Genomic DNA, 24,384 nt, shown 5'->3' on the forward strand with positions numbered 1-24,384 from the left:
GGAACACTTCCAGGAGAATATTCAAGGGAAAGAACTACCCTGAAAGAAGTGTTCAAACCCCGAATCCAGATCGAAGTCCCACAGCTGTTGCCAGTCTCCTGCGTATGTGTCGACCGGCAAAGGAACTGTGCTGGCCCAGTCCCGTAGTATCATCAGACAAGTCTCCAGACTATCTCTCGCACTCTTTGCGATGGCATGTTCTTCTGAGATGTTGCCTTCGCCTTCGATTGCCTCGACTTGTGCCATTGTCATACTCAAAAACATCGGACTCTTGATATTAGTCTCCCCCTGCCGGATTCTCTCTGAGAACAGATCCGTTAGGTTACCTAGCTCCTGCTTCAAAACAGCCCTATATTTTGAATCGCGGTGTAGCGTCCCGTTCAGACGCTCCGTCTCTGCATGAGTGATAAGCTCGAGGCTGATTACATTGGCTGCATTTCTTAGGCTTTCTCGGAATAAACCGCCCCCTACAACCATTAGGTGCGCGAAGCCGTCATCTGGCTCGGTATGGATGATGGTTGTGGCTGCGTCGAGGATAGCAGTCCGAGAGAACGCAAACAACGGGTTTGTTGGAGCTTCGACGGCAAAAAACCAATGTAAAGGTATGATGAAGCGGCGAACAAGGTGGTCCAGTAGGTTCCGGTGGAAGGATGTGACACCAAGTCCCTTGTTACTGCTCATAAATCTGCTGCATGATCGATAGGCGTCCATTAACTCTGAGGTGACCTCGAGGACTTCCGTGTAGAGAAGCCTCGAATGCAACCCATTAAGCATCTGAACAATGCGACGCCGGACTGGCAGTGACTGGAGCAGATAGATTTGAATCGACGACATAGTGTATACACTCGTAGGTCTTGACTCAACTGTGATTGTTGATTCATCTAGTTCATCATCGTTGATATTTGAAGGCGGCTCTGTATCGAATTCGTCCAAGGCCATCCGGCAGGGCATCGCCGCATCCAGCGACGACTGAACGGCCATCTCCAGAATCGTAGCCCATAGCCTCCGGCGGTTTTCAGCCTCCAGTACGGACATGGACGGGTGATGTTTCGGGTCACGATGCAAGCCCATTTGCATGGCCGTGTGGATCAACGATCCCATCGACATCCAAACAAGATCACCGCCGACGGAGTATATTTGTCTCGCAAGGATAGTTAGACAATATACTTGCAGAGCGGTAATACTGAGCCGATCTTTTTCGAGTGGTCCTGAAAGCCACATCTGAGCACCATATATCCATTTTTGAGCACGACGCCGAAACCCAGGGTCACTGTCCCTAGGCGCTGACACACTTGATCCTATTGCCACGACTAGGAGGACTTTGAACCGCAGATCAAGCGTCACGCTTTCCGGATGGCTCCAATAGCGTTGGTATTCGGCCAGAAATGTTGGCTGATGGAGTACTCGATGCACCAGCTCGAAAGTTTGAAAATACCGCGTTACCATCGAGTCGGCGTACTGACGCGGAAGGGGTAAAAGGTCGAAATCTGCAGACGAAAAGCGTCTGCTCGGTCGTCCTAGCTTTGTACTTCTCGCCAGGAGCTTGCATTCTTGAAGGAGGTCATTGACCTGAGTGAGGAGGGCTCTCGTATCGGCGCCTTGGAAAGCTGTTCCGTTGCCATTTCCGGTGGCTTCTGTGTAGCAAGTTATAATCGATTGAAACTGCAGACTTGGTTAGTGATGTTCTAGACAGGCAGGAGTATTGGAAAACTAACCTGTTTGGCTGTGCCCATCCGGAAGCTCCATCGCACGACCTTGGATTTGTTTAAAACAACATAGCTCCCTAACAGTCTTGATTGATCCGCAAGAATGTCTCGGCCTGTCTCCGCAACATCGGGGAGACAATGTGCTGCTTGGCCTTGTTCCAGTCTCTGTAAACGTTGCGCTATATCATGCAGGGTAGGGTCAGTTTGGCTCGGCAACCGCGCACCCTCTCTGCCAGTGGCGTTTCGAAGCCCATTCTCTGTTGCCCCGGGCTCTATCCCGGAAGATTGATCGGCTTGAGGAGTATCATTGCTGGCAAACGAATAACCCCTCAGGTTCTGTCTCTGTGTAGTCGCTTCCTGTCTCAACCCCGAAGGCTCAGATGGGGTTGCCTGAGAATGCTGAATGGCTCGCTCACTGTTGTACGTCTTGTAGCCGCAGGGACTGTGAGCAGCGACACATTGGCCACACGGGTTACTGCGGTCACACTTGATCTTGCGCCGTCGACATTCAATGCAAGACCGAGCCGGCCTCCGTCTCCGAGGCTGAGGGATGTCCATATTGTCGATGTATAGACGTAAGTAATGCAGCGGTGGTGATTTTTTCCATGCGCGGACGAGAGCGGCATTTTCGGGAGTAAGCCAAAATGCCGACGCTTCGGGAAATTAGTCAGACACCATCCGTTCACCACGCCCAGATGTTGAAGAAACTGGTGCATACATACGACTTTGACGATTTGGCATGGATTTCAGAGCGAATATATTGTATTCAAATACCTTCTGCGACGTCTTAGATATGGGCTGTGGCAACGATAATCCCCTGAGAAGGATACATATACCAACGCCATAGCATCATATATCCGCCAGTACACAACGGGGTACGGATGAGTACATCTCACCCTGACCATCAACACCTGAGCGCAAAATTCATTACCAAACGATCAGTGAGCTGGCCTCATGCTCATGCTATTCATGCCTTCAGCCGGATGATCGATCTCCGATGATCTGATAACGTATGATCCGGCGGGGTTCCGCCGAGAGTGGGGCAGATAACGCTAGATTATCAATCTCTTGTTGACAGTTCGGAGGTCCGTAGACGGTAGATTCTCTTGAACAAAACTACAATTGACTTTGCAATATGCCTCATTATCGCATTGGGGTCGACGTCGGTGGCACCAATACCGACGCCGCTCTGCTCAACGCAGATGATACAGATCCCCGTGTCTACGCCTCTACCAAGACGCCCACGACCCCCGACATCACATCGGGCATTTCTACGGCCATCGAGAATGTCCTGGCTGAATCCCGGGTCGACAACCGGGACGAGGTGCTGAGCGTTGCGATCGGAACTACCCATTTCATTAATGCGGTCGTCCAGGCAGATGCTACCCGCCTCAGCAGAGTGGCTGTCGTTCGATTATGTGGGCCTTTCACTAGGATGGTGCCTCCGTTCGCGGAATTTCCCCCCAAGCTGAGGGAGATCATGCAGGGGCCGGTGTTCTATCTGGATGGTGGTAGGTGGCACGCCGCATGGTTGTCATGGATCATGTATGAGCCTAACCAACGCAGGACTGGAAATCGATGGGCGGGAGATTGCTCCGCTGGACTCTGAACAGATCAAAGCAACGGTCAAAAGCATCCAGGAGGCAGGTATCCAGACCGTCGCCGTAGTTGGAGTGTTTTCCGCAGTCGACTACGACGGCATCCACGAAGAATCCTGCCGAAAGCAAATGCTGAAACTGGAGTCCTCCCTATCTGTTGTCTGTTCTAACACCGTTGGAGGCATCGGACTGTTGGAACGGGAGAACGCTAGTATTCTGAATGCTTCCATCCTGGGGCTAGCGAGGAAAACAATCGTAGCTTTCAGACAAGCCTTGGCCCAGATGAAACTAAAGTGCACGCTTTATCTCACCCAGAATGACGGGACCTTGACCGATGCCACTTCAGCAGCGAACCTTCCCATCAAGACATTCTCCAGCGGGCCTACCAACAGTGCGATCGGCGCAGCGTTCCTCGCGAAACAACACCAAGCACAATCAGCTACCCAGGTCCTGGTCATGGATATTGGCGGCACTACAAGTGATGTTTGCGCACTGCTGCCAAACGGATTTCCCCGCTCGGCCCCAAACTTCGTCGATGTCGGAGGTGTAAAAACGGCATTCTCCATGCCGGAAGTGCTCTCTATTGGGCTTGGTGGAGGGAGCATCGTGACGATAGAAGGTGATACCGTGCGTGTAGGCCCAGAATCGGTTGGCCACGAAATCACCCGGAAGGCGCTGGTCTTTGGAGGGGACGTAATGACTGCCACGGATATTGTGGTTGCTTGCGGAAAGGCCGATATAGGCGACAAGTCGAAGGTAGCCCATATTCCGGAGGATATCATCGCCAAGGCCCGAGCTTGTATTCGCAAGATGCTCGAGCAGGCCGTTGATAAGATGAAGATTTCGGAACAACCGGTAACCCTACTTCTTGTCGGAGGGGGCTCCATTATCCAGATGGACCCGTTGCGCGGTGTTGCGGAGTGTATTATCCCGCGTCATTACGGCTCCGCGAATGCAGTGGGAGCAGCAATCGCTAAGGTCATTGGCGAGGTGGATATCATTGTTATGCTAGCGAACAACGAAGGGGGTGAAGATGAAGCTGTGGAGGATGCGAAGCAAAGGGCTATTGCAAAGGCCGTGGCTCGCGGTGCGGACCCAAGTGATGTTAAAATCGCAGAAATCACCAAGATTCCCCTGTCATATGTGACAGGCAAGGCGACTCGCCTGGTCGTCAAAGCTGTCGGCAAGCTCTCTTCTCGTGGGGCTGTGGAGCAGACCTCAGATACCCCGGTCGATCAATACATAAACGACAGACCGTTGAACCCTGAAGGGGGCTTAAACAAAGCTACCAAGTTTGACTCCTACTCTGTCACCCCATCCTCTGACATCAACATCGAAACATATCGACCCGACGTGCGCAATCATGTGTGGTATCTAACACCAGTCGATCTCGAATTCATCGCCACTGGCACTGGGGTTCTTGGAACTGGCGGTGGAGGACCTTCGCGGTTACAGTACCTGCAGTGTCTAGACATCCTGCACAGGTCTCCAGGGAAAATGAGAGTTGTTCCTCTCTCCAGCCTCAACGACTCCGATGTTTGCGTGTCGGGCTCCTGGTACGGCGCGCCGAGCGTAGCCGGGGAGCGTCTTCCTGCAGGAAACGAGCTTGCACTTGCAATGGAGGCCTGCGTCAAGATATCGGGAAAGTTTGATGCCAACGTTGCGGTGACTGGTGAGATTGGCGGTGGCAATGGATTGTCTGTTTTTCCAATGGGTGTGGAACATGGCATTCCCGTGGCTGATGGGGATATGATGGGAAGGGCGTATCCCACTATGGCTCATTGTATGCACTTTATACGGGGACTTAGCACATGACTAACAGGATACAGGCCTCCCCTTTATCTACGGCGTGAATCCACTGCCATTTGCTCTCGCTGATGGAAGAGGGAATACAGCTGTTGTAACGGTGAGTCTCCGCCTGAATACATGGCTCCACGAGCTAAGGATGTAGAATGCCCAGAGTACCCGGCGTATTGAGACGATGATGCGCGTCCTGTGCGAGGATCTTGGTTCCCAGGCAGGAGCATCGTCAGCTCCATTCTCGGGGGATGTAATCAAGCAATACACCGTTCCTAACACAATCTCCCAATCGTGGTACATCGGCCGAGCCATCCACTCCGCCCGTCAGTCCAAGAAGGACCTCATCCAGGCGATTGTATGGAGCTCGTCAGGTGTGAAAAAGGAAGACGGCTGACACAATTAATAGTTCGATGTCAACCCCGGCAAACTGTTATACAGTGGGAAGATTGTCGACGCGAAACGCGACGTGAGTCAAGGGTATACTATGGGCACCTGCACTATTGCCCCAGTCGGCAACGATGAACGCGAGGCCCCGTCAAACCAAGCGTCTTTATCACAAACCGATGATTGTTACTTGGTGGTCCCGTTCCAAAACGAGTATCTCTATGCCGCATACGCAGATGGGGACAATCCACGCGACGTCTCGAAACAGACGGTCATCTGTACGGTACCTGATCTCGTTTCCATTTTGGGTCAAGACGGGGAAGCCCTCGGGTCGCAGGATCTTCGCTATGGCCTTCAGGTGCACGTTATTGCTATGGCTGCGCACCCGCTGTGGCGAACTGAAAAAGCCATGAAGGTAGGAGGGCCCGAGGGATTTGGTCTCCAGATGGAATGGAGGCAGGTTAGAGAGTATCAACCACCGCTGAGTGTGGTTGACGAGTTTAATTCCGAATAAGAAGAGTCGCTAGGGCATGGTATTATGGATCTGCTTGACAGGTTAGATACAATTCTAGACAATCGTTGTACGTCGCTCTGTGGCGAACATGACTATGAACCGGTATCTACCGTGGCGTCTTCGCTCAATTTACACCATTCTAATCAGTTTCTATGGTAGTTACTATATTGGCGTCTCTACATCCTCTATCTTTCGGTTATTCAACTTGGAGAATGAGGAGAAACACTCGGGCCCCTCGCGTTCCCTCAGGCAAAGCACAGTCCTAGGAGATTTAGTCAAAACTCGGCTTTCATATGATGCCAAGTTGCCACAAGCCACAGGAATTACCGAGCTTTGAACTCGCCCCCGACGGTGACGCCCTCGTGCAGCGGTTTACTGGCATCCTTCGGAGATGCAGAAATACCGAACGACATGTCCATCAACTGCCGGACGCTGCTGAAAATGGCCATACAGGAGACCTACTGTAGAACAGAAGACTCCAGACTCCAGGTTCCATGGTAGCAACGGAGCTTCAATTCCTCTTAATACCCCAGACGCAGATAAATCCATGGCTCGACCCAACAGCCAAGACTCACCCTCGTATTGCTCACTTCACAGAACCCCGCGGAGTAATTTCCCACGTGGACTCCGAAGGGTCTTGTCCCTCGCTTGGATGAAGCCACCGCAGGGGTATTGCACCGAGGAACAACATCCTGGACATCTACAAGCGATGCAAAACCCTAATAGATGATTCCAGCCCTATTGGTCCCCGCCAGTCTGGCAAGACACCAGGGCGGGCATGCTATTCGTGGCCACATCACCCCCAGGTGATGATGGCGTTTCCCCGCACATCCGGGGACGGTGCTTCCTCTGGTTCTGGGGTAGTTCTCCGAACGCCTGATCATGAGGGTTCATAAGATAAGCCTTCCCAGGCCCTTGTCGCGACCTGGAAATACCATGCAGGAAAACCCTTCGGTGTGGCATCTTGATTTTACGTGCCTCAAGGTGCTTCATTGAAACGACTATACTATGTCCTGACAACCGCGTGAAAGAGCAAACGTCCGGTCCGCCACCATGAGGAATGCTTCTGTGGAGGTCAAGGCGTCGTGGCCAGAACCCAACTATGAGAACCCAGAGTATCAAGGGCCACAACTACTTGTAGTTGGGATCATTCTTTTGATACTGAGCACAGCCGTTGTGGTGCTCCGCATATGGGTGCGCTTGTTTATGAAGAACACGGCTGGATGGGATGATTGGCTGATGGTGCTCGCTGTTGTATGTCCCTCTATGATGTACTGACATGGCTTTTGTCTGATGTAGCGTTGGCAGGCTTTTATTATATGTTCCACTGTCACTGCGAATCTCGGAACCACATACGGCTGGGGTCAGTATCCTGTGTTGGTTGACTGAATAATGTCTGATGATCTTGTCCAGGCCACCATATCTGGGACGTCAAGCCGGAGTGGTCAAAGCCTACATTAATGGTACTCAGAATCACGTCGTTTGGCTAAAGATGAACGCTAATCTTAGCTGAACAGACCAGCTGGTTTAACCAGCTCCTGCTTGTCATTATTATGACCTTGGTCAAGCTTTCCCTTCTCATCTCGTACCTACGCTTTTTCACACAACCGATATCCAGACGTTTGACCTGGGCGATGATCGCCTTGATAGTATCATGGGGTCTTGGTATGGATTCAAAGTCTGTATTTCTGAAGAAGACTGATAATTGACCGATATAGCATACATGATCGCCCTCTTCCTCGCATGCAGGCCGCTCAAAGACTATTGGGAAACGTTCCAATACAACCCCCCAAACTGCATCGATCAAAACGCCTCAACATTCTCTTTTTCCATAACGAATCTCGTTACCGACCTCATGGTCTTGGTCCTCCCCATGCGGGTCCTGTGGATGCTCCAGCTCCCGATTCGTGAGCGACTGATCCTGATTGCCCTGATGAACATAGGGCTACTGTATAGATTACATTCCTCACACTTTAACTGACTTGTTGCTAACGCTGTTAAAGGGCCTGTGTGGCATCAGCCATCCGGGTTTACTATGCCTATCGCACACTAAACATCACCTATGATTTCACCTGTTCGTACTCCAGCTGGAACATTGACGAGAAAGATAACTAATTATCCATTCCCAGGGGAGGGCTACGAGATTTGGCTGTGGATTCTGGTCGAAGTCAACCTCGCCGTCATGTGTGCTTCCATTCCCCCCCTCCGTCCTCTTCTGAAGCAATATTTCCCTCGAATGGGATCTAGGGGATCTCGGAACTCCACGTCCAGAACATCTCGGGCACCAAATGCCACGCCATTGGCGTCTCCATCCGCTCCACCAAGGATATACATGCAGACGACCGTGAAGCAAACTGTCTGGCGCTCAGATTCTACGGAATCTCTCGTAATGGTGTAGCCACCATCGAGCGATGCGGATCAGGCCAAGGCAGAGATAAGCGTGTTTATTATTGTACAACCATGAGAAAATCCAACATATTATTTAATTTCCACACACTTGTGGGCTCGGACACTGGCATCTTAGCCCCTCTTACTCCGCGTCCATTATAGAATAGTTTGGTACGCACACGGTCACTTGCCAGGATTGTGATCCTTCGGTTGCAGTGCCTCGCTTGCAAGCTCCTCATTTTGGTCTCATTGGATCAGCGTTCCGTATTGTCCCTGAACTCCATCGGCTGGATGCGAGTCTGTGCACGCGTTCCTTGTTCTCACATAGGAGAGCCGGTGCCTTGGGGTACATCCTGATGATATCAGCGATTTCCTGCCAATGGTGTACAGTGGTTCGGCAAAGTACGCAGTAAATGTATGTTGCAGTGGAAGCCCAGGGTTGTGCTACACATGGCTTTCATTTCAGAAGCATGGCCTTCCACAATTACTACCTGTTACCTTACGTGGTTGTATCCAACTCTACTTGCTACGTACCTAACTAGGTAGGTATGTGCGAGAAATGATACCCAAGCGAAAAGCCGATTAAGAAGACTCCACCAGAGATGAAGAAGGCTGATCTGTCTACAGTACTTGAAATTGTTCTCGGTTACTGGCTTTCATGAATCCATAGTACCCCAGAAACGCCCCATTCACAGCTCCTGATGGCCAGCCTCCTTCGCCCCAGCATCAGCAGGAGCTTTAGCACTGTCTCCCTTGTTGGGTCTCTCAAGCGTGCCGTCCTCATTGATACATGGCACCTTCTCCACGATCAGCGGCTGGCAGTAGCGAGGATTGGCCTTGAAGCCAATGCCCGGGTTGGCGGCTGGACAGATCGGTCCCAAGCCCTTGACGTCGCCTCGCAAGCAAATACCACAGGTGTCGCCACACCACGGCCGAGCAGAGAATCGAACGGCGCTGGCCGCGTTATCTGATGCAGCAAAATGCCACAAAGCGCCCGAGACCATCCAAAAGAGTTTCCCAGACGTGTCGGTCGTCGTGCCGAGCTGGTCATTGATGACAAAATTGTCATTGATGCCGAGCTCGCCACCTTTCGAACAGTCCGCCGTGGACTTGCAGATGCGGAACTGATACAGATCTCCGTAGTAGCCACCCCAAACATAATCGTTGCCCGTGTGTCGCCGTGACAAGGCCTCCCCTTTCGGATTCTTGAGACGGTAGCAGGAGCCATACTCCAGGCCCAGTGTGTCCCCGTTGACATCAGGGCAGATCCTCTCGGCACAGTTGGTGTTCACGGGCTTTGACGGAGTCTTTCCAGGTCCTCCTGGCTTGGGTTGACCGTTTCCTGGACCTCCGCCCTGGCCTTGACCACAGCCAGGGCACGGCGTACAGCCGGGAGGACACTGGCTGTTGTTGCCATTGCTGCCGTTACCTCCTTGACCACCCCCTCCGCCGCCGCCGCCTCCGCCTCCGCCCCCTCCACAACTACTTCCTCCACCTCCACCTCCACCTCCACCCCCTCCTCCACCTCCACCGCAAGGCGGAGAAGAGTCATCAGGCTTTCCGGGTGGTGGAGAGGGATCCTGGCATGTATCACCATCGAAGCCCACCGAGGCGGCAGGACAGCAGCTGCCCCTCCCGGACTTCTCGTCGTAGAAGTATTTGTGGCCTTCCGGCGGACAGCAGTCGCCCTTTTTGGCTTTGGGGTCCACCAAGAAAGCGGCATCAGAAGCACAGCAGCTCCCAATCTTGGCTTCTTCATTCCAGTTCCATTTTTCGCCCGCGTTCCAGCAGCAGATTTCCTCCTGCAGGACGGGGTCAAAGTATTTCTCGCCTTTGCCCTCGCAGGTGCCGCATTTCATGCACCGGCCCTGGTACTCGCGTTTGCACCACGCGTGCTTCCCGGGGTACTGCTCTTGGCAGTATTTGTCGAGTTCCGGGTGCTCGCTGCCACCTTGTTCCTGGGCGAGGATAGGGCTGGCGAGGAGGACTCCCCAGGCGAGGAGGCTGACTCGGACCATCTTGAGTGGACTATGAGATTCTGGTTCCTTCGCGCAGGTAGCAGAAAGATTGATTAATTGTTTGTTTGTTTTTTTCCTTCCATTGCTCAAGAGGCAGCCTTTATAGTCTTTGGCGGGAACACCTGTTCGCCCCGAGCCCCCGGCGGTGGAACTTGGTCGACGAACAATTGGGATCATAGTTCCTTCCTGCTTCTTCGAAGTACAGCTGGTTGCATAAAGCCCCTCTCCTCCCCAAGGCTCTTCAGCCAGCCACCGTGGGCGCTCGTGCCTCTCAAAAAAGCAATAAGCAGAGGATCTTCGTTTCCAACAGGGTCGGGGCGAGGCAACGAGCGAGATCGTCTAGGTGGATCTACCCGGGGTAATCGCAACACGGCCCACCATCCCCATGCGGGCAAGATGATCTACAACTGTGTGATCGGGGAGGCATCTGCCGCCCTATCATGAACCGAGGTGGTAAGTATGCGCACAGTTCACTTTAAGCAGTATGCAGAATAGACATTCCTCCCTGTAATGCTGCCTGGCATTCAATGCGGACGTGTCATGTTTGACGTCACCTCAGCAGACGATCGTCGGTGGTTTCAGAGAGCTATTCAGAGGTGGCCAACTTGACCCTCAGCTGAAGGCCTCCAGCGGTATCCTTTGGCTGAGGTAGTACTTCATCTTGAGTGACGTTACTGCGTTGGGGGACAGTGTTAGAACCAGCAGCTTGACGGCTTTGGGAAGATGCAAAATTCTATGCACCCCCCACCGGACATAGCTTACTTGGTGTACTTGATATTGTTCTCATCAAGCTCTTCGCATGTTCGAAACTAGATCCATCTCGCAGCAACCCGGCCCTGACGTCGCTTCTTGGCTTGTTGGAGCATCCAGGAGACCGTTTCCGCAGAATCCTCATCTGTATCCCTTCGCCTCTTCCTCTGTAGAATCTCTACAACAGCATAGTGACCACCGTCTCGAGCCATATCAAAGGCCGTCCTGCCATGATTATCCTTGGCGTTGATATCAGCACCGTGCTTTATTAATGCCTCGACAACCTCGTCCTGGCCATGCTCAGCTGCCCACGATAGGAGAGTTCTGCCATGTTCATCTGTCATATCGATATGAGGAACAATGCCTCCGAAGACATCAATTGGATGTATGACTCGATCCGCACCACGGGAGAGTAAAATGCGTCCTGTCTCATGCAACGCAGCGATGATCTTATGCCTGGTATCCAAGAGCATTAGGAACAGCTTGACAACATTTCCGAGCAGTAGTTTCCCATAGGGACTGTCTACCAGGAGCCGCACAATATCCATGTGCTCTGCTAATGCGGCTTCCTCCAAGGCCCTTGCAGCAAAAACAAAGTCCGCACCTTTATCAAGCAACAAGCTGACGATGGCCGTCTGTCCATACTTAGCGGCGACTTCTATCATGCTTTCGGACCCGAACGTCCGATCGTTGATATCCGCACCCCGCGCGATCAGTAGCTTGACGATCCGCTCATCGCCATTTCGGGCGGCACACTTCTCTGGGGTCCAGTACTTCTCTGCTGCAGACTTAATATCATGAAGATCGATTCTGCATAGCAGCATTCTCATCATTGCCTCGTGTCCACAAGTGGATGCAACACGCAACATCTCGTCCGCCAAGCCCTCTCTCGTCACATCAAAGTCATCCCTCGCTAGAAACATCTCGACAATATTCTTGTGATCTTCTGCAACCGCGAACATTACCGGAGCTCGTTTGCCGGGTCCCTCCGGGTGCGCATAGATTTTGATATCACCCCTGCTGAGTAGCAGCCAAACGACCTCCTCGTGGCCCATCAATGCTGCAATGCACAGGGCAGTAATACTCCCACACGTACAATACGCGTAAGTCGGCACATTAACATCTATACTTGGTCTGCACATCAAGAACCATACTGCAAGTGCCTCCCCGGCGGCGGCGGCAGCCGCCAAGGGCGTCCTGCTTGCAATGTCCCTAACGTTTGCATGGCAGGTATAGCCAAGTAGGGACTGCATGCGCTCGATAACACCCCCGTATGCTCCACTCAACGCCACTGAGTGGGGGAAATGTTCATCCAACCACTCTGATTCGACCACACGCCGGCCACGCCCAGTCACTTTCTCAAAGAACTCCGTATTCATATTGTCGGAGATAACTGGCAGAAAGATCCTCATGAAGGTCTCTAACCACTGGGAATTGCCGTTCTGCCGAGACTTCGATCCACTTCGCAGGAGGTGTCCTGGCTGGGGAACGCATATCCGTCGGCAAGGAAACCTTGACGGGAGGAGATTATCCTCATCGATAGCCTCCAATGTATCGCACAAGACTCTCGCCAGTGTCTGCATTGTGCCAGAGACATCCCTCAGATAAATGGCCAGAAATTGAGTCTCTTTTCCAGCTTTCGTGCAATTCAATGCAGCCAGTCCTAATTTCCCGGGCCCTATTCCCATAAATGGGAGCCTCAGTTGAACTCCTCTATTGCTCAGGGTCCATGTCTCCTTGGTTGCAAAGGCTGGATGGTAGGCTCGAACAAAGCCGGCGGAATCTGCAAACGCATCTGGAGACGGTGCCAGCAGTCCACCGTGGCTGTTTTCGTCCTTCCAGGCAAAGATAGTGTAGTCTTCCAATGTGCGGATGATCTCCTCCTGCAACCTGATGAACGCCTTTGTCCCCTCCCCGTAAATGAGCGGCATGTTTATACCGAATATCCCCATCAGGGAGTAAGCTCGATCTTCGATGCGAGAGGTTCGTCTCCTCGACGCCCACGACATCCTTTGGGCAACACTGAACGCATCAAGCTCTTCTACCCCGGACAGAATCGTTAGAGGTATACCGGTGCACTCGGATATCTCGCGTTGAAGTGTATCTCTTGTCCCAATTTTTTCCCAATCCCTGTTGAGAAATACCACGGTATCTGGTGCGATCAGTTCCTGGAGAGTCCATCCCCGAGTAAACCAACGGCTCTCTGAAAAGGGTCTGGCAGGCACATCCTCCAGGAAAGCATAGCAGACTTTTGCCTGCTGATACCACCGATACATTGAGTTGATCCCCTCGGTCAACTCGGCACTGCTTGTCTTGTCGATGCAGCATGTGTCGATCCAGGCCCATGCGACGTTTCTGGACCTGGCAATCGAGCAGCACTCTTTTATTTTGGCGTATCCCTTCATGTTTGCATAGTCTCCATTTGTCAGGTCCTGATACGAGACTTCTTCTTCCCCCCATGTGTGCGATAGAATGGCGTAATCAGGTAAAGCATCGTCAAAGAACTCCTTGGTCTCGAAACCGCCGGCTATTTTCTGTGTGGTATTCAGCAGACGCATGGTTGATGAGACAGAAAATCTGCGATAGGGTCAGACTGGACGCAATGGAGGTCCTGAATTGAAGTTGTTGGTTTTCAGCCTCGCGTCAAGTAAGACGCGGCGTCTATTCTGTCTGCCTTGCCTGTGATTAGAACTGGTTTCTATTGGTCATTTGCAGACCCCTGGTACGCAATACGAGACACCTATGCGATGCTAATACGCGTGCTCACTAATAATGCTGGACACCTTCGACTGACGAATCGATATCTCCGGTCCGCAGTCACACAGGGGTTTTTCAGGTCCTACGTCCGCTCCAGGCGTGTCAAGCTCACAGGGACTGACCTTCAAAAGCTAGTCGTCTTGACACAACGTGGCTGGCTAGGCTGCGAAATCCGCGATCTGACGCTCTTTGGGGTGGTGAATAATACCAAGGCTCTTGAGGCAGCTCTCAAAGCAAATGCAGATGATCCCAGGAAACGAGACCTGGAGATTCTCCAGGAGCGGCGACAAGCTTATCAACAACTACTGGAATCGGGCCAGATTGTGCAGCTTCTCAGTCAGATCTTTAGGAACCTAGCGGCGAACAGCGCAACTGGGAAGCGTCCATCCCTCTCTCTCGCCGTCACGGTTTACCGACAGGACACGCAATTGGAGTCAACTCCCCTAGCCGGCGGTAGTTGGAGGCTCATATGGCAGACCGCAGCGGAGACTTTCCGCGTTGTATTAGCGGCTCTAAAGGAGAGCAAACTGGAGGTTGACTGCTTGAATGTCTTTAGCGGCGCCCTGCTGCAGAAGTGTAGCCTGGAATCTCTTGAGCTCACCCAGATCGACTACAACAGCGAGGGACTCATCAAGGCCCTTGGGGCTCTCAAGGCTTTGTCTGTCAGCATCTCAGAACGGATTATCGACCTCAACCCCCTATCCGCACAGCTGTCTGACGAACCAGCTGATGAGGTTGACTGGTCAGACGATGAGCCTGATAAAGACATCAACGAAGTCATCGCGGAGGCACAAGACGACAACAATTTCGTTGGCCTGGCGAGTCTGTTACGTGTCTGCCACGCGCTGAAGAGCCTACATATACACCAGTATCTGATTGACTTTCATAACCTCTCCTCCAACACTCGCAGCCCAAATGAGAGGCTCTTCCAGCGTATAGCGGAATTAGACAGACTGCCAGAGCTAGAAGTGTGCTCTCTGCGGGGAGTGTTTGTCCGCGAGATAGACCTACTTGCATTCCTGAAGCGAGTACATCTCCGTCGGCTCTCCATGGAGAATGTCGTGATGGTCTCTGGTACATACAGGTCAATCTTCGATTTTTGCACCGATGAAGCCTCGGTGCTATCATTTCTGTATCTTGACGAGCTGATGATCCAAAACGACCTGATATACTTTACAGGGGCCGGGGAACCCAGGTTTCAAACTTGGGTCGGTGCGCACGGCAGCAATACACTGAAGAGAGAAGGCGAGGAGCTAAGACAGCCCATCTTATATCACCTACCGGATGAGCCTGCAATACCTATGGCATCTCCTGCGAGGCAGGAATGGCTACTTCAACAACGACGAGAATACGGGCCTCCGAAGAAGTTATAAGGCATCACACCGTCTTTCACCCTATTCTACAAGAGCACTTCCTCCATACCAGCAGCAGAAGCAAAGGCTTCAAGTCATTCTTTCTATATCTAGACTGAATTCCGATGGACCTACTTCATTCGAGGCTCCGGGCGACAGGTGCCGATCATGTCTCCTTAACTGTCCCCGCCCTGACCATATTCAGACAATGCAACCATTAATAATACTGTCAGCATGGCAGGACCTATTAGTAGTTGTGATTATTGATGCTGACAGATGAGAAATGTCACCTGACAGGCGTTTCGTGACTCATCTCGGGATGTTACAAATCCAGGGGATTCATGATCTCATTAATTCTGGTGATATCCAAGCCAGCTCATCTGTCTACTAGTGCTATTGATTTCGCAATGTGTCCACCACTGCATACTGAAGATAGTGCCAACACCGCCTCAACAGGGCCAAAGGATATCCCCGAGAGCATCCCCGCCGACAGACTCGCCCAAGGTGCATACAAACTGGCACAATCCGTCCTACCAGAGACCATATTAAACCACAGCACTCGGGTATTCCTCTTCGCGCAATGGCTCGCCCAGCGCGAGAATTCCGAATGGGCATCGTCTGAGAGACTCAGTCTCCTCGCCGTCGCCTGTCTCCTGCACGACGTCGGATGCGCGAGCCAATTCGACGGCCCTCAACGCTTCGAGGTGGAAGGCGCTGACGCGGCGGCGGATTATCTCCGCCAGCACGGCGTTCCCGACTCCGATGTGCATGAGGTCTGGCAGGCGATTGCCCTGCATACCAGCCCGGGCATTGCGCAGCGCATCAGTGTTTGTGCGCGTTTCGTGCACCAAGCTGTCCTACTTGACTTTGGATCGTCGCTGGATCAGGAAAGCTGGGAGTTTCGCCATCGTCTTGAGGAGGTGTTTCCGCGGAATGGGATTGAAAAGGTCCTCGGCGATACTGTCGTGGACCAAGCGCTGCGGCAGCCTCAGAAGGCGCCGCCGCCGTCGTGGCCGGGGATTTTGCTACGTGCCAAAAAGGAGAATCCTGAGTGGACGGGGGTTAACAAAGCGTTTGGACCGTCGCCTGTGATTACAGATAACAGTGGCCGTTCTTCATCTGACTGATGGTACGGGCTATGGGATGAGGGAAGAAAAGCCGAGGGGCCAAGTCCAATTTATTTTAAAGCAAAGTGTCTGTAATTTGTTCCAATAGCAGAATGTACACGGACCTCTACTGTTAGTTCCTACCATCAGCATAGCCTCTTCAAGCTACTAGAACGGACCAACAGAACCCTATGGTTCGAGACTAGTCCCGGCGACTAGAGACGAGAGTAGACAAGAATAAATCTGTTTCATTAATCTGTAAGCAGCAGGATGGACACTACCATCCGTCGTTTCTAGCATAAGATGCGCTTAATGCCAGCCTGCATACTATCATAAATAAGAATCATTATGATGTCCTTCTAACCCCAGTGTTCTTACATCGTCTGCTTTTCCACCATAATGCGGCGCAAACCGGTCCTAAAGGTAGCAACATGGATCCATATCGCCTTGCGCATCCTACTCCTGCTGTCGGGCGTCACTCTTCTCGTCTTCGCTGTGTACATGGCCGTGCGATGGGGACCCATCAGATCCCAAAAGATCTACCCGGCTGTGTTAGCTGCGGTGCGTAGCCATCAATCATGGGAGTATACTAAGAAACTTCGACTCTGACAGCGAGATAGGCGAGTCTTTCGATTATAACCGACATCATCGCCTTGATCCTCTTAATCTCCAAACTGGACTATATCCCCACAGTCAGCTTCTTCGAGGCTGTTACGTTGGGCGTTGGCATCTGGGGGGTGTGCTCCATGGTGTTCAGCGATTACCACTATAGCAATGGTCCGGAAGACCGCCCAACCGGATGGCAGCATATGGATGGCATTACGTTTGGCTTTTCGATTTGTCTCGTGTGCGTTCACCAGACCTGTTGATGCTGTGTTGTATGTTGCTAACAGATGGACAGTTGCGAGAGAGCGATCTCGCTTACCGCTGTATGTATATCATGTTGTCGCCAGGGAAAGAAGCGAAAGCGAGAACGCAGCAGCGAGGTGATGCCGCGAGCAAATGGACATGTAAAAGGCGCAAGTTAGCTGGTGCACTGGAGTGATGGCTTGTGAGCAGATGTGTCTATTCTAGCGTGTGCCACTCATTTAGGTCGAGATGCACATGCAATGGAAAGAAAGGCATAGGGTATTTCATATAATAACGTTCCATCGCGATGTCCACAGACCCTAGTTTGTGATCGATGTCTTTGGACAGAATGGCGATAACGGAATTTTATCGATGCATCTCGGGTCATAAGAGGGCCTGGGGCTGTCTATTGTACAGAGACTAGACAGCTTCAATATACCCACCCGAATCAGACCACAAGCGCTGGCAGTCTCTCCGCAGGTCTTGGCCAGCATCAGATCCCTGTAGATAAAGCACCGTCGGATAAATACATCGCATCTCTGCCTAAAGTCGGCGATATCCCCGCACCATGCATCAAATCTATCGCACCACGACCTGACTGTGGAGAATGCTATGGGACGTTTATATTTCGATGGAGGCCGTGAAAGCATCCAACACGTATGTAGAGATCCATGTCTTAGAAGTTCCTAAATAGAAGCATACGAAGCATTCATCATGACCCATCTCGCAGAGTATACTTTCCACGACGCGATTGCCGCCGTCAAATCCGGCGAGCCTCTTGCGCAAGTCACTCAGAAACTCCTTTCCCAGCTCACCACAGACGAACGCCTCGCTCTGCTTGATGGAGACGTCGAGTTCTGGCCCGGGCTCGGCTCCATCCTCCGTGATCGCTACAATCGAACTCCATACGTGCATGGCGCCGTCCCCCGGTTGCGCATCCCAGGGATAAAATTCACGGATGGCCCTCGTGGGGTAGTTATGGGGAATTCCACCGCATTCCCTGTGTCGATGGCTCGTGGCGCAACGTGGGACCTGGAGCTTGAGCGTCGCATTGGAGACGCCATCGGACTCGAGGCCAAAGCGCAGGGCGCCAACTACTTCGCCGGCGTGTGCGTGAATCTCCCGCGCCACCCTGCTTGGGGTCGCATCCAGGAGACTTACAGCGAGGATCCCCTCCTCCTGGGTGAATTTGGACTGGCTCTGACGCAGAGTGTGCAAAACCATGTGATGGCATGTGTCAAGCACTACGCCCTGAACTCGATGGAGAATGCCCGTTTTCGGGTGGATGTGAGCATCGATGAGTCGGTCCTGCACGAAGTGTATCTGGCACACTTCCGACGGATCGTCGAGGGTGGTGCGGCGGCAGTAATGTCGGCCTACAACTCGGTCAATGGCGAGTGGGCTGGGCAGAACAAGCACCTTCTCACTGAGATACTGCGTGAGCAGTGGGGGTTTGATGGCCTCGTCATGTCGGACTTTATCTTTGGGCTTCGCGATGCTGCGAAGTCGGTAAGGAATGGTCTGGACATTGAAGCGCCGTTTAGACAGCAGCGAGCCATGCATTTGGGGACATCGCTTGAGCGTGGAGATTTATCATGGGATGATATCGATCGGTCGTGCGAAAGGATCTTGCGGAAAGAGCTCGAGTTTGCCGTCAAGACTGAGAATAGCCAGCCTGGTGCTGATGTTATCTTCTGCGACAAGCATAGAGCTCTCGCACGCGAAGCAGCCGCACGGTCTATGGTGCTTCTGAAGAACGATGCCGTGGATGGAAGCCCCATTCTACCTCTCAATGCGGCCTCCCTTTCGCGGGTCGCTGTTGTTGGACGGCTTGCTAACATCGCCAACACTGGTGACAAGGGCTCATCGCAAGTGTTTCCACCGAACGTCGTGACGCCACTTGATGGCATCCGAGCTTCTTTGCCTGGTGTTGAGGTTTTGTTTGCCGACTCTCAAAAAGAGGCAGAGACTTTAGCTACCCAGGTAGATGCTGTGATCTGCATCGTTGGCTATACCCATGAAGATGAAGGGGAATACGTTATCCCAGCCCTGCTGGAGAATCCTGATCTTCAAAAGGTCCTTCCACCTCCTCGAAATGATGAAGAGCGTAAGACTCTGGCTATATTACAGGGAAAACTGAACCCCGGGAGCGAGGGTGGTGTCGAAGCAGGGGCAGGTGGTGATCGTGTCTCGCTACGGCTTCGTGAAGAGGACGAAAATCTCATCGCCGCCGTGGCGGCACGCAACCCCCGTACCGTGGTGTCAATCATCACTGCAGGCGCTGTCATTGTCGAGTCATGGAAGAACAAGGTTCCGGCGATCATGATGAGCTGGTACAGTGGTTCTGAAGGAGGGCATGCCCTAGCGGACGTTCTTCTTGGGAAGACCGATGCAAGCGGACGACTGCCATTTTCCATCCCAACGGAAGAGGCACACCTGCCTTTCTTTGACCGGGATGCTTCAGAGATCTCTTACGACCGATGGTTTGGACAGCATCTACTGGACAAGCTGGGGGTGAGAGCGGCGTTTCCCTTTGGTTGTGGACTTTCGTACACCACTTTCATTGTGAGTGAAGTGACTGTCCGCAAAGAGGATTCTGAACATATCGATGTTCAGTTTGTCGTTAGGAATACTGGAGAGAGAGATGGACGGTTCATCGCACAAGTGTATGGCCTGCCTGGGTGCGAGGACTTTCCCACTCGTTTGCTACTAGGGTTCACCCCGGTTGATTTGGAGGCGGGTCAAACGCTGAAGTGCCAGGTATCCGCTTCCCTTCGGCCTTTGCAACAATGGAAAGATGGGAAATGGAGTCTCCGGACTCATGAGCTCGATGTTGAAGTGGCGAGATTTGCTGGAGATGAAGATGCTGCAACAGCACGCGCGGTGCTGTGTTGATTTGGATCGGTCAAGTAGAAGAGTACACTCTGGAGCGTTATAACATACGAAGGCTTCAGGAAATTGAACTTCCCGATGGCTATGTGTACAAGGTCCATTATACATTGAATGAAACTATGCCACTGGTAGGCGCTACGAAATATATAGTGAGGGTCTCAAGGGTAGCATCTATAGTTGCTGCTTAGCATAGTTTTATGTATCGTTGAAGCAACGCACCCATCTTCTAGTCCAGATAAACATACATACATGTTATAGACCTGCACAGTTTCCAGTATGGTTGAGTATACAACTTGTATACTTGAAGCCGCTTGCGGATGCACCGCCGCACCGCATCAACATTATCCCGCTATCGCCGGCGGATCGGCGACGGCGGTGGCTCAACCCCGGCTGGCAGTCCCCTAAACCACCTGCAACACTCGAAGCTCCTGTTTCTATTCAGCTCTCCTGGCCAGCTACCGGGGATTTCGAATTATACCGACCTACACCACTTCTGGAGAATTACCTTCCTACGAACAAGACCGACCCCGTCGCGTTCTCGACATCCCTCGCCCTCGGACCGCCCCTGGAATTTCGCCATGTTCCATGCGCCATAACACCGCTCCTGAATGACCGAACTGCACAAGACACAGACGACGCAACTTGAGGACATGCTTATATGAGATCAGTCTCTCCGATTGATTCCGTCGCGTGGTGTTTACGCGATCGTCCGACTGCCGACTGAGCGAAGAGAACGGCCTCCGTCCTGCGAATACACCCATTGCTACCCCTCCGGTGATTCGGTGACGTTGCGAGTCTGCCCACCATGTCGTCCATGCGAGGATTAGTCCAATTCATCGCCGACCTGCGGAATGCTCGAGCGCGCGAACTGGAAGAGAAACGGGTGAACAAGGAATTGGCCAACATCCGACAGAAATTCAAGGGCGGCAGCTTGAACGGCTACCAGAAGAAGAAATACGTGTGCAAGCTGCTCTACGTTTACATTCAGGGGTACGATGTCGATTTCGGCCACCTGGAGGCGGTGAACCTCATCTCGTCGACCAAATACTCCGAAAAACAAATCGGTTATCTGGCCGTTACTCTGTTCTTGCATGAGGAACACGAACTGCTGCATTTGGTGGTGAATAGTATCCGGAAGGATTTGCTGGATCATAATGAGTTGAATAATTGTCTGGCCCTGCATGCGGTGGCCAATGTGGGGAGCAGGGAGATGGGCGAGGCGTTGTCGACCGATGTTCATCGCCTGCTGATTTCTCCGTGAGTTTACTGTCTTTGCGACGGTGGACAAAGCTAATCCAGTGCAGTACTTCCAAGGCATTTGTGAAGAAGAAGGCAGCCTTGACGCTCCTCCGATTGTACCGCAAGTATCCCAGCATTGTCCAGAATGAATGGGCCGAGCGGATCATCTCGATCATGGATGATCCTGACATGGGTGTGACTTTGTCGGTCACATCGCTTGTCATGGCCCTGGCGCAGGATAAACCGGAGGAATATCGGGGTAGCTACGTCAAGGCGGCTCAGCGGTTGAAGCGCATCGTGGTTGACAATGACATCCAGCCGGACTACCTCTACTATCGGGTGCCATGCCCGTGGATTCAGGTCAAGTTCCTGCGCCTGCTGCAGTATTACCCTCCGTCAGGTACCTCCCCTGCTCTACGGTGCGCAATGGCCCCGCTAACAATCCCCAGAGGATAGCCATGTCCGTGAGATCATCCGAGAGTCCCTGCAACAAATCATGAACGCGGCCATGGATACACCTAAAAACGTGCAGCAGAACAACGCCCAGAATGCCGTACTCTTCGAAGCCATCAACCTACTCATCCATCTCGATACTGAACACTCCCTCATGATGCAGATCTCAGCTCGTCTTGGGAAGTACATCCAATCGCGTGAGACGAACGTCCGGTACCTGGGTCTGGAAGCCATGACGCATTTTGCGGCCCGGGCGGAGACCTTGGACCCTATCAAAAAGCACCAGAACATCATCCTGGGCTCCCTACGAGATCGCGATATTAGCGTCCGGCGGAAGGGTTTGGACCTGATTTACAGCATGTGCGACACGACGAATGCCGGCCCCATCGTGAACGAACTGCTGCGGTACCTGCAGACCGCCGACTATGCCATCCGAGAGGAGATGGTCCTGAAAGTTGCTATTCTTACAGAAAAGTACGCCACTGACGCGCAGTGGTATATTGACATGACCCTGAAGCTGTTGTCGTTGGCGGGCGACCACGTCAATGACGAAGTGTGGCAGCGTGTGATCCAAATCGTGACCAACAACGAGGAGCTGCAGGCGTATGCCGCTCATACCCTCCTCGGCTATATGAAGACGGACTGCCACGAGAGCTTGGTGAAGATCGGATGCTACGTCCTGGGCGAGTTTGGCCATCTGATCGCAGAAAACCAAGGCTCCAGCCCGATTGAACAGTTCCTGGCATTGCAAGCCAAGATGATCACCAGCACTGACAACACGCGGGCGATGATCTTGTCATCGTTCATCAAATTCGTCAACCTCTTCCCTGAAATCAAACCCCAGCTCTTGCACATATTCCGCTTGTACAGTCACTCTCCTGACTCCGAACTGCAACAGCGCGCGTTCGAGTACCTGTCGCTGGCGACGCTTCCCTCGGATGATCTCCTCCGCACGGTGTGCGATGAAATGCCGCCGTTCTCGGAGCGGGCGTCCATCCTTCTGTCCCGACTGCACCAGAAGACTGCCGGCACCTCCGACAAGAAGACATGGGTGGTGGGCGGCAAGGCAGCCAACGCCGACAAGCAAGAGGTCCTCATGGCGCAGAACACCGGACTTAAGCGTACCTTTACAACGATCGTCAACGGCACGAGGACCGGGGCCAACGGAAAGGCAGCGGGAAGTGCTTCTGGCGATCTGGCCGGACTGGATCTCAGCGCTTCGTCGGCGCCGCCACCCAACATGGCCAGTGCGGCGCATCTCACGCCGGAGTGGGACATTGGATACAACCGGCTGTACTTCGCCCACGAAGGCGTGCTGTTCGAGGATGCGCAGATCCAAGTTGGTCTGCGGTCCGAGTACCGCGCGCACATGGGTGTCGTGAAGGTGTACATCAGCAACAAGTCCTCGTTTGCGATCGGCTCCGTCACCACGACCGTCGACAACCCCGCAGCCCCCAACCTCAAAATCGACACCAAGAGCCTGCCGGACGCGTCCGTGCCACCCGCTGGCCAGACGCAACAGACGCTCTTCTTCGAGTCAAAGGGGCCGTTCACAGATGCGCCCACCATCCGCATTTCGTATCTTGCTGGCGCTTTGCAAGCGTACACCCTGCAGCTCCCGGTTCTGATGCACCGCTACATGGAGCCGTCGACACTGTCGGCGGAGGAGTTCTTCAAGCGCTGGCGCCAGATCGGCGGCGGCCCGCTGGAGGCACAGCACACGTTCGGCGCGCAGCCCAAGGCCAAGGACATTGGCGAAGCGTTCACTCGTCGCGTGGTGCAGGGATTCGGGTGGAAGATCCTGGACGGGGTGGACCCCAACCCGAAGAACATTGTCGGGTGCGCGGTGTACCAATTCGCGACGGGGAAGACGGGATGTCTGCTGCGGCTGGAACCGAACTACGACGGAAAGGTATGTCCCTACGCAGTATTGTTATGGCGTGACAAGCTAACTAGATAGATGTACCGGATCACGATCCGGGCCACACAGGAATCGGTGCCGCAGGCGCTGGCCAAGCAGATGGAGCAACGGCTGTCGCAGGGCAACCTGGAGGAAATGTACAGTGGACGGTAGGGCCTGGGGTGTTCGATTCTTCCGTTTGCGAGCGGTGTATTTTAGTACATACGTTTTGTGAGAGCGTTAATAGCACTTGCACTGTTGATATTAGACATACATAGTAATGACGTTGTCTATCTCCATTGGACGCATCAGTCTGACACCAATGAGGACATGATGAGATTAGATTAGCTCAGGGAATCTCCTGCATCAAATCAGATCAGACATACATCATCACCTTGACATATGTGGCGCGCAGCGCATTCTATATAACAACCCTCATACCTCACAACACAAACACATCCTCATCCTCCCAAGCTCACACCCATCGCTACGAAACACAGCAAACCATCCCAATGTCCACCGAAGAAACAATGTCCGCCGAGGAAAGAGTCAACGCCATGCGTGGCTACAAGTCGTACGCTCTCTTCCTCTACACCCTCTCAACCCAGACTGACATCATTCCGTACAGCACGCTGAGCAACCCGCGCACCTCCAACGAAGCCAAAAAGCACGCCCAGG

General features: G+C 52.9%; 8 protein-coding genes across 8 annotated transcripts; 5 read left to right on the forward strand and 3 right to left on the reverse strand.

Annotated features, from left to right (window-relative positions):
* Positions 1-21: 21 nt before the first annotated feature.
* ATEG_02718 (Zn(II)2Cys6 transcription factor) lies at positions 22-2,264 on the reverse strand (the record flags this gene model as incomplete). Its single annotated transcript, XM_001211896.1, has 2 exons — positions 22-1,662; positions 1,716-2,264. 2 exons carry the CDS (start codon positions 2,262-2,264, stop codon positions 22-24), a joined length of 2,190 nt encoding a protein of 729 aa, XP_001211896.1.
* A 577-nt stretch (positions 2,265-2,841) lies between these two features.
* Positions 2,842-6,002, forward strand: ATEG_02719 (uncharacterized protein; the record flags this gene model as incomplete). Its single annotated transcript, XM_001211897.1, has 5 exons — positions 2,842-3,217; positions 3,273-5,087; positions 5,134-5,210; positions 5,256-5,459; positions 5,511-6,002. 5 exons carry the CDS (start codon positions 2,842-2,844, stop codon positions 6,000-6,002), a joined length of 2,964 nt encoding a protein of 987 aa, XP_001211897.1.
* Positions 6,003-9,079: 3,077 nt separating this feature from the next.
* On the reverse strand, positions 9,080-10,408 carry ATEG_02720 (uncharacterized protein; the record flags this gene model as incomplete). Its single annotated transcript, XM_001211898.1, has 1 exon — positions 9,080-10,408. One exon carries the CDS (start codon positions 10,406-10,408, stop codon positions 9,080-9,082), a length of 1,329 nt encoding a protein of 442 aa, XP_001211898.1.
* An 809-nt stretch (positions 10,409-11,217) lies between these two features.
* On the reverse strand, positions 11,218-13,089 carry ATEG_02721 (ankyrin repeat domain-containing protein; the record flags this gene model as incomplete). The annotated part of the gene is made up of 2 exons (XM_001211899.1): positions 11,218-12,218; positions 12,255-13,089. 2 exons carry the CDS (start codon positions 13,087-13,089, stop codon positions 11,218-11,220), a joined length of 1,836 nt encoding a protein of 611 aa, XP_001211899.1.
* Positions 13,090-13,905: 816 nt separating this feature from the next.
* Positions 13,906-16,394, forward strand: ATEG_02722 (F-box domain protein; the record flags this gene model as incomplete). Its single annotated transcript, XM_001211900.1, has 2 exons — positions 13,906-15,281; positions 15,704-16,394. 2 exons carry the CDS (start codon positions 13,906-13,908, stop codon positions 16,392-16,394), a joined length of 2,067 nt encoding a protein of 688 aa, XP_001211900.1.
* A 378-nt stretch (positions 16,395-16,772) lies between these two features.
* On the forward strand, positions 16,773-17,612 carry ATEG_02723 (uncharacterized protein; the record flags this gene model as incomplete). Its single annotated transcript, XM_001211901.1, has 4 exons — positions 16,773-16,934; positions 16,994-17,220; positions 17,275-17,302; positions 17,547-17,612. The coding sequence occupies 4 exons, from the start codon at positions 16,773-16,775 to the stop codon at positions 17,610-17,612; spliced, it is 483 nt and encodes a 160-aa protein (XP_001211901.1).
* A 324-nt stretch (positions 17,613-17,936) lies between these two features.
* ATEG_02724 (glycoside hydrolase family 3 protein) lies at positions 17,937-20,117 on the forward strand (the record flags this gene model as incomplete). Its single annotated transcript, XM_001211902.1, has 1 exon — positions 17,937-20,117. One exon carries the CDS (start codon positions 17,937-17,939, stop codon positions 20,115-20,117), a length of 2,181 nt encoding a protein of 726 aa, XP_001211902.1.
* An 802-nt stretch (positions 20,118-20,919) lies between these two features.
* On the forward strand, positions 20,920-23,880 carry ATEG_02725 (AP-2 complex subunit alpha; the record flags this gene model as incomplete). The annotated part of the gene is made up of 5 exons (XM_001211903.1): positions 20,920-21,371; positions 21,419-21,753; positions 21,803-22,761; positions 22,825-23,718; positions 23,767-23,880. 5 exons carry the CDS (start codon positions 20,920-20,922, stop codon positions 23,878-23,880), a joined length of 2,754 nt encoding a protein of 917 aa, XP_001211903.1.
* Between the last annotated feature and the right edge of the window lie 504 nt (positions 23,881-24,384).

Source organism: Aspergillus terreus, genomic scaffold (genome assembly GCF_000149615.1).
Source record: "Aspergillus terreus NIH2624 scaffold_3 genomic scaffold, whole genome shotgun sequence".
In the NCBI taxonomy this organism is placed as follows: domain Eukaryota; kingdom Fungi; phylum Ascomycota; class Eurotiomycetes; order Eurotiales; family Aspergillaceae; genus Aspergillus; species Aspergillus terreus.